Below are 9737 nucleotides of genomic sequence, written 5' to 3'. Positions count from 1 at the left end.
CTCCTCCGCTCAACGCGAATTGGCCTGGTGACGAGGCTGAGGTAGCTTCGACTCAACCAGACTTACAGATGATTTCTGACTAAAAGCAAACGGCGAACAGGTCTCCGGGCCTTTGAATCCAAACCGGAACGACAATTTAATTCCGTTTAGAACAGTGGAAATGCATCTTCTTGAAAATGCGGCTAAACCTGCACTTTAAAGAACATTATGGTATTTTTGAAAAGCCCTAAACCTGAAAATGGCCTACAGAATAAAACCTTACGTTAACTGCCCTTAGGAAAACTGATAGGAAAGCTAAGTAGTGCTTTACCAAAAACCCAAAAATGAAATTTAGGCACTTGATTTAAATATATACTCATTTATGCAAAGTTCAATTCAATACCAAACCCTTAATGTGAACTTATTACGAGAACAACGACACAGAATTCTTGTTTCAAGTTGTCAAATGCACCTCACAATTTTTACTGAAACAGACCTAAAAAAGGCTTACTAAGTCCCGATATCCGAACTCTGATTTCCTACCTATTCTCAAATAACCCTTATACAATTGAATACAACTCTAACTGAGTTACACTCAGATTCCAAAAAATTACATCTGATTCCCCGTCTAAATCTTATGCATTATCAAAAAAACTATATCTCTGTGTGAAATAACATTTAGCTATCACGGAATCCAACAATAATGCTAACTATAAATTACGTTACACTGTATAACGAATGGGTCCACTCCCAAGTCAATCCTATAACGTGCGTGGCCCAACTGTGCTGCGCTCAAAATTTAGGTGAAATCCGAATTCTTCTCACCAGTACAATGGAAATCGTATGGGGAAGGGAGTGGAGAATATTCATGCTGATATTTAAGGAGAGAATTGACTAGTACTGTTTTTGTTGTTGATGTTGTTGTTGTTGTATTGCGCTTAAGCTTCAGGTGTCAATTGATATATTGCTTTTCTATAGATCTGTTTAATACATTGATGGTCAGTTGTAGCTTTTTAACTAGGAGATACCTTTCTGTGATCAGTCATTTGTGTAGCCTGCGAAAACATCCGTTTCTCCTCGCTCTTCGCCGCTGGGGACGTTTCGCGAGGAGGAACGTCTGCGACTCAGCGACAGAAATTCCATACTGATGACGCACATCAGTGTTTACACAAATGAATCCGGTAGTCATGGGGTTCCAAATATAAATTTGTCCAATTTTGCGTGTCTTCTGGTCGATTTTGGTGAAGTGTTGTGTTCATCCGCCAACGAGCTCCAGCAAGACTCGAATGCTTCTTCTAGAGAAGACTATATTCCACAAATATTGACTGTTTTGCTAGAGATTCTTCGCGTTTACATTTGACCTTTGTGGCCTTTTGTCTTTTGTCTGTCATTCGTAAACAATAGCTAAAACAATGTAACTACTCCGTCGACCAATCAGCGCTTCTGACCGGATTCCAGATTTTACGTCATCAGTATGGAATTTCTGTCGCTGAGTCGCAGACGTTCCTCCTCGCGAAACGTCCCCAGCGGCGAAGAGCGCGGAGAAACGGATGTTTTCGCAGGCTATCACTTGAGGGCTACTGCGCAGCGCTGTTTCAAAGGACTGAAATTCTTGGGAGCGAAATTATTAAATTATGTATCGTGTCTTTCATCCTGCTGAAAGTGAATGAAAATTCGAGGACTAAAATACATCTTCCTATCGTTAACGGACTATCCCTCACATATTCCACTTGAATTCGAAGCCTTACGTTCCACAGGAGATGAAGAGGACCAAGTATGTAAGATCCGCATGAATTACGCACTTGACGATGTCGACAAAGCAGCAGGCTAATGTAATGAAATCTATCTTTCATTTCGTTTTACAGGAATTTTATTTGATAACCTCTTCACTAGCGGCTTATCGTAGACCCAGTTTTCTCCAACTTCATGGAACAGCTATCGACAAAACGCAAACAATAGCTAGTGTTACTATGGGCTAACCACTGCTCGCCTCGAACAGCTAATCTGCTAACTGCGGGCAGTGGATATTGCTTGCTGTAAAATTTGCAATATTTAATAAACAGTTGAACAGTTGTAAGGTTACATTTAAACAACAGAAGTAAGTTCAACACCGATCACAGAGTTGGTTAGTAGATTTAAAGCTCGTACTTTGGGGTATTTATTTGTTCTTTTTTACGCTATTTTGGATAAACTAGCAAAACATGGATATATATTCGCTGGCAACATACAACAAAAATGATCAAAACACCTGGCGGGGCAAATTTTACTTTCAGTTCAAAGTAACGCAACAGTGCCCTCAGTAGACCTAGGAAATCCCTCCGTTGAAAAAGATAATTTACGACTCACCTTAGTTTCCCAAGAAGTTCCTTTCTCTTTCCTTTCTCGGGCCTCTGCACGCTGACGTTCTTCCAACTACGTTACAAAACAAACAAACAAACAAACTAAAACAGGTAAGAACAGTTTCGCGAGCATGCATTCATACTTTATTTGTTAACGCGGGTTGGGGTTGGCAGCCAGAGGCTGATGTGGACCTGCCTCCTAACACTAAAAAAAGTGACACTGGCAAGAAAAAGAGTGCATTTAAAAAGTGTAAGTCTCTTTAGAGCAGTTTTCAACTGAGTATTGTAAAAAGCAATTTAGTGACGATATTGGCTTAGCATTCCTTCGCTTTGTGATTGGCTAAAATATTATATGCTACTTCTCGCTCACTTTTTCCCGCCACTGGTGCCCGCTACAAGTATTTGCTTTAAAATCTGATTGGTTCGTTAGAATTTCTGTGCGTATTGTGATTGGCTAAATGACCTATCTTGACGTTGTGAAAATACCTTGTGCTTAAAGCCGGTAGCAGATTCCACGTCGTCCTCTTTCAAGCATTTTGTGACATCTTTCCATAGCCTAAGAAAACAAACAAGACACTTATCCTTGAGTGAAGTACACAGAATATCTAACTGATCACGATATGATCAATTCAGGATGTGGGGACTCCAAACAACCGAATTCAGAATGTCAGCTCTCTAAACATTTGAAATATTCAGAACATCAGAACTCCAAACTATTAAATTCACTATGTTAGATCTCTAAACAACTATTTTATTTGAATGTAAGAACTGCAATTAAATTTCCAAACTCCTGAATTCAGAATGTCAGCGGAGGCCAAGGAAGAACATTAAGCGAGCGGGACTGGCTTACAGCTTTCTCGTGCTTTCTTTGCCTTCTCAAAAATCACAGATTCAAAAGGTGAGCTTACCGTCTGGATTCAAATTCTTCCTGTTTAGACGTTTTCTTCACCGTCTTAACAACTGTTGGCATAGTCAGTGTGTCAATAAATAATTCCGCTTCCTAAAAGTAAACGAAATGCAAAAGAAAAAGGATAAAAATTGTAGATTCATATGCAAATAGATCTACGTCGTAATGTCTGGCGATCATTCTCCACCTTCTTGAGAAATGACTCCTTTCACTATCTACTTTATCAAACTTAATTTTTTTTGTATCTTACACAGTAACACGGAGTCATGAAGTTTTCGGGCTCAAGTTTGATACCATCAATCCACTGCACACTGTTCACTTTGACTCTAATGACGTCAACTACACAAGCTGTCAAAACGTCAGTTACGGTTAACACAGTCAGTCGGGACAGTCAGATTTTAGCTAGTCAACACAAATATTCAGTTGATGCCATACTTTAAGCCTGTTCTCCTGGCTACCACAAGCTTGTCAATCAATGAGAACGTTGTCTCCATCCCACAATTCACGCAACTATGCCAAGAATTAGTCAATCTAAGGCGCCACGGAAAGCTATCCGGAATAGTGTGAACACCTGTCCGGTGACTCCACTTTGGAGATCGGCGTGGTGCAGCTTCGCTCAGTCACAGAATATCGCGCCGCTACAACCGTTCTTGTGTGAGAACAGAAGCGCTAGCCATTATGATTTCGTGGTGGCGGGAAAGGTATCAAAAAGAAAAAGGTATGGAAAGGAATGGGAAAGGTATGGTGTGAAGATAGCCTTAATACGACGTAAATCAGATCATGTTAGACAGTTTAGTACCTCTTTATCTGCATATTTGGCAAACATTTGTCCATTCCACTCTCCTGTGATGGTCAGAAAGCACTTTTTGTCTGGAGACCTACATTAGGAAGACAATGTAAAACCAGCATTGTTGTTGATAACAGGCTGATTTTGTAACAGAACGGGAACGTCATTTGACGACGGGAAAGCGCGCGAAAAGGACTAAACTAGACTTCCGGTCGCCAATTTCTCGCTTTGCCATTGGTCATGCCATTTGTTTGATTTGCGCGCGCCGTCATCAAATGACGTTCCCGTTCTGTTGCTAAATCAGCCTAACATAATGCTAACAAAGTTGCGCTTATAACTGCGATGATCTTCTTTCATATAATTCTTCACCCCGCAGTTCTCATATATGATTTCCATATATTCATAACCTCATCATCATCCTTTCACGGGTTTATAACGAACCAATTCAACGACCTGCTCCCAGTTGGCTTGTTAGCTTAATTGGTAGAGCGCTGCACCAGTATTGCACAGGTCAAGGGTTCGAATCCCGTATAAGCCTAATTTTTTTTCAGGGCTTTCTTTTCGCAACTGCAAAAGTTGCGCTTATAACTGCGATGATCTTCTTTCATATCATTCTTCACCCCGCAGTTCTCATATATCATTTTCATTATTCATAACTTCATATATGATTTCATACACTCATAACTTCATAATGCTAACATATGAGAATTCTTTGTTTCTTGAAAATTTACAAAGTTACTTACATTACTTCACAAGTTATTCGGTGTTTCTTTCCACCGTAAAAAGGCTGCGAAAAGGTTAAAAGAAATACACAGTTAAAAAACGAGGTTCCTCAACTTTGGTAACTTCCATGTTTCATGCAAGCAACATTAGCGAGGGAATCAGAGCGGAAAAGCTCGTCTCTGTAGCGTGGGCTGCCTGTGCTTTAAGGGCGAACAGATCACCTACCCGACAATGGAACTGAACTGTGGCCTGATACCCAGTCTTCGCGCAAGTAATGTTGGTTTTTCCACCAATTTCAATCCACGGAACTGTTAAAATAGACCTGCAAACCAGTCATACCAGTCAGTTAAAGTTATTAGTGTATCATAGCCTTATCTGAACTATACAAAAAAGCACTCAAAGAGACTAAAAAAGTAGGCAGGTTTTTCAAAGTACGTCTGTTCTGAAATATTGTCAATTCTTCTAATGCTCCCAAGCTCAGCATGGATGATAAATCTGGCCCGCTGCGAGATTTACTGTTATACTGGGAGCAGCATTCTCTACTGTAGCCTGCGCCACAGACTTAAACTTCTGGTTAAGCCTGTCTGAGAAAAAGCGCCTGAAATCCTTGTTCAGGACCCCCCAACCTGTTTACCAGGATTTTAATACGCGCCATGATCTCTCCACTTAAGAGATCATCGAGGTGCAGCTCAGCTCAGTCAGAGAAATCGCGCCGCAATTACCTATCCTATGTGTGAACAGAAGCCCTATCCAATGTGCCGGCGCAAAAGCTCTTCGGTAAAGTGTGAACATATCCTAAAATGATACTTAGAACTGATTCATGTGCGGAGACACGATGGAATCTAGCCACACTGTGATACAATGCAACACGTGTCCTGTAGTAGATGTACATTGGCTACAGCAAACCAGCTGACCAACAACGAGATCGTTACCTTCCATAGCCATTTGGGAAAGTTAAAACATAGTCCTCATCGTAAGGTAAAACGGACACGCACCCTGCAGATACAGTAGGACAATAACTTCAATCAATACCAAAGTAAACAAGCTTGAGACGAGATCTTAGAAAGTTGAAAGCATACCTCGCGGACAGTAAAAAGAACTTTTTAACATCTCATGTACTGAGAAAACAGTCTACATTACCCGACGCCACCAGTGTGGTTTCCCCGCGAAATGACGACTGAGGAACGAGGTTAGAAATTCCATACCGATGACGTGTCACCGTCCAGATCTGAGTATTGCTTCTGATTGGTTGAAGCACATTCCTCTCGTAGCACGACCAAACAGAAGCACAACCTTGATCTGCGTAGTTTCACGTCATCAGTATGGAATTCCTCAGACGTCATTCCCCGGTGAAACCTGTGGTGGCGTCGCAAAATATCGGCTGTTTTCTCAGGCTAAAAATCTCAGATTGGCTATTTTAAGCTGCAAGTGACAACGGGTAAGTGTGTTGCCTCTAACTTCACTTTTGGACTGTTTTAGAAACGCTATCGCTACTTTTACTTGGCTGTTACATGGTTTCGCAAGAAACAGTCCCATAATGCAATTCGACACAAGACCAAACCAGTCTCACACGCGACCTTAAAGTTGACGTTACACGAGACGATTCGCGCCATTCGAGACGAAAGCGTTGCAACATTGTTCCAACGTTGCAGCGCTATGTTGTGCTAAAAACCGTCGTTGCGAATCGTCCCGTGTAACATCACCTTAAAATGCCCAATTTCTGCAATCTACAGTTATCCTTCTGTAATGGACTATTTGATTTCTAATTTCTTACTTCCTATCCTCGCCAACTTTTACTGAATTTTCGAAATAAAATATTTCCTTTCTCCAAGATTTTCCAAGCTTGAAGTTCTCTGCTAAATGTATTTCTGTTACCTTGGCCGATGTTTTCAACTCCAACGGAGAGCCCCAGGAACTTGGACTTGGTCCATATATGTGCGTTAAATGAAATCTGTTTACTAAAGTTCTCAGCGTAAAATGCTGAGACTGGAAAGAAAAAGAGAAAGAATTTATTAGCTGCAGGGGTAAGTAAGTTTCCCCTCTTTTTTATCACAAAATTTTGCACTGTAAAACAAAACAGTCTATGGTTGTAACACTTAACATGTTTATGATATTCTACACCTGCAAGCAGGTGAAGCAACCTCTTCCCCGCGAGCAAGCTCTCTTTTTGGGCGATTATCGTGAAGTCACGCAAGAGTAGCACAAGAGAGGAGATAACAGAGCAAGGGGAGGTCCTCACAGCCTCGCCACACGCTCGCGGCTTTAAAGAGCAGTTTTTGTTACAAATTTGTTTGCCAATTTTGTTGCGAGAGAAGCTGAAAAACAAGAACCTTCAATAGCATAACACTCCCTGAAAAGTAGAATCAGAATCTCGCAACGGAAGAAAAGATTGCGGACGATAAGACAGTGACAGATGTCTGATCAATTGACACGTGGACAGAAGAGGGGATCCGGTAGGCTGTGTTCACAATATCCCGGATAGTTTTTGTACCGGCACGCCGGCACGACAACCATAACGGATAGGGTGTCTGTTCGCCGCGCCGATTTCTACAGTGGAGAGTCACATATCGGATAAGTGTTCATACCGATAACGGATAATTTTCGTGTCGGCACGCGAAGATATCTGGTATAGAGTGAATGCGCATAATAGGGACTTTTAAGATCCAACGACGCGACGGCAACGAAAACGTCGCTTAAAAAGTGAATTTGCGTTCTTTCAGGCTTTATCGCGATTATTCCTACCCATTTACTTTGTAAAACGTAGGCGAACCTTCCTGGAGTTGAATTCCTACGGACTAGGTTCGTACAACTTCAGAGAAACAAAATTCAAGGACTTTTCAAGGACAAATTACAGTTTTCAAGGTCTAAGATATATTCAATACATTGGCATTCTTTGACCCCCTTTTGAAGACCTTAATGGCTAGAACACTCAATGAAATCATTTATGATTATTATATCTTTAGCCATGGCTGATCATCTCTCACATTATGCTGTACTACTTTCCGTAACAACACTACTTTGCAAAATGACAGCAGTCACTGGGTATGACTTGCAGTCTGAGATAGAGAAATAGCATTTGACATCAAGAAACACAGATAAAATATTTTTGCTTCCGGTTTTATACTGAGCATTTATTTTCGTTTAACTCCGTTGAACTTTTTCTCTGTTTTGTACCTTTCGTTTTTCCAATGCTCTAGAATCTAATCTCACAGAAAACAATAAGGCGTAAACAAAGTGCTAAATTTCAAGGAATTTTCAAGACCATATTAAGAAATCAATTACTTTTCAAAGACCTCATATCAATTCAAGGCCTTTTCAAGACGACTACTAATATTCAAGACCTTTTCAAGATTGGAAGAACCAACCATTTAGATCGGTGGATCTTCAGACCAATGGATATGTAGATCGGTGGATCTGTAGATCGATGAATGTGTATATCGATGGATCTAGCGATCCAACGATCTAAAGATCCATCGATCTAGCGATCCAACAATCCGTCGATTTAGCGATCCACAGATCCATCGATCTAGCGATCCAATCATCCAGCAATCCAACGATCCATCGATCTGGCGATCCAGTGATCCAGCGATCCATAGATCAAGCGATCCAGCGATCCACAGATCCATCGATCTGGAAATCCAACGATCCATCGATCTAGCGATCCAACGATCCATTGATCTAGCGATCCAACGATCCATCGATCTAGCGATCCAGCGATCCAGCGGTCTAAGGATCCATCGATCTAGCGCTCCAACAATCCATCGATTTAGCGATCCACAGATCCATCGATCGAGCGATCCAATGATCTAACGATCCATCGATCCAGCGATCCACAGATCCATCGATCTAGCGATCCAACGATCCAGCGATCTAAGGATCCATCGATCTAGCGATCCAACAATATATCGATTTAGCGATCCACAGATCCATCGATCTAGCGATCCAACGATCCAGCGATCGAAGGATCCATCGATCTAGCGATCTAACAATCCATCGATCTAGCGATCCAGCCTCCCACAGATCGATCGATCTAGCAATCCAACAATCTATCGATCTAGCGATCCAACGAACAAGAAATCCAACGATCCATTGATCTACCGATCCAGCCAGTCACAGATCCATCGATCTAGGGGTCCAGCGATCCACAGATCCATCGATCTAGCGATCTAAAGATCCATCGATCTAGCGATCCACAGATCTATTGATCTAGCGATCCAACGATCCAGCGATCTAAGGATCCATCGATCTAGCGATCCAAAGGTCCATCGATCTAGCGATCCAACGATCCAGCGATCGAAGGATCCATCGATCTAGCGATCTAACAATCCATCGATCTAGCGATGCAGCCTCCCACAGATCCATCGATCTAGCAATCCAACAATCCATCGATCTAGCGATCCAACGATCCAGAAATCTAACGATCCATTGATCTACCGATCCAGCCATCCACAGATCCATCGATCTAGGGGTCCAGCGATCCACAGATCTAGCGATCCACCGATCCATCGATCTAGCGATCCAACGATCCAGCGATCTAAGGATCCATCGATCTAGCGATCCAACAATCCATCGATCTAGGGATCCAACCATCCAGCGATCTAAGGATCCATCGATCTAGCGATCAAAAAATCCATCGATTTCGCGATGCACAGATCCCTTGATCTAGCGATCCAACGATCCAGCGATCGAAGGATCCATCGATCTAGCGATCCAGCGATCCAGCAATCCATCGATCGAGCGATCCAACGATCTAGCGATCTAACGATCCATCGATCTAGCGATCCAACAATCCAACGATCTAGGGATCCCACAATTCAGCCATCGAAAGATCCATCGATCTAGCGATCCAGCGATCCACCGATCCATCCATTGAGCGATCCAACGATCCAGCGACCTAACGATCCATCGATCTAGCGATCCAGTGATGCACAGATCCATCGATCTAGCGATCCAGCGATCCACCGATCTAGCGATCCAACGATCCAGCGATCTAAGGATCCAT

General features: G+C 42.1%; 1 protein-coding gene and 1 non-coding gene across 2 annotated transcripts in view; one reads left to right on the top strand and one right to left on the bottom strand.

Annotated features, from left to right (window-relative positions):
- Positions 1–1558: 1558 nt before the first annotated feature.
- LOC140953582 (oxysterol-binding protein-related protein 9-like) overlaps positions 1559–9737 on the bottom strand; it is a 36572-nt gene continuing 28393 nt past the window's right edge. Inside the window, exons 17-25 of the mRNA XM_073402997.1 lie at positions 6611–6721; positions 5668–5731; positions 4961–5057; positions 4756–4799; positions 4025–4103; positions 3227–3318; positions 2805–2874; positions 2326–2391; positions 1559–1914 (exon numbers count right to left, since the gene is read on the bottom strand). Coding sequence (XP_073259098.1) covers positions 1822–1914; positions 2326–2391; positions 2805–2874; positions 3227–3318; positions 4025–4103; positions 4756–4799; positions 4961–5057; positions 5668–5731; positions 6611–6721 — 716 coding nt within the window. The 3' untranslated portion in view covers positions 1559–1821. The remainder of the gene's footprint in view (positions 1915–2325; positions 2392–2804; positions 2875–3226; positions 3319–4024; positions 4104–4755; positions 4800–4960; positions 5058–5667; positions 5732–6610; positions 6722–9737) is intronic.
- On the top strand, positions 4478–4550 carry Trnat-agu (transfer RNA threonine (anticodon AGU)). Its single transcript has one exon. It is a non-coding gene; the product is annotated as a tRNA-Thr (tRNA).

This window comes from Porites lutea, chromosome 12 (assembly GCF_958299795.1).
Source record: "Porites lutea chromosome 12, jaPorLute2.1, whole genome shotgun sequence".
Classification (NCBI taxonomy): Eukaryota; Metazoa; Cnidaria; class Anthozoa; order Scleractinia; family Poritidae; genus Porites; species Porites lutea.
The sequence above is the reverse complement of the archived record's forward strand: the minus strand, read 5'-3'. Positions and strand labels throughout refer to the sequence as shown.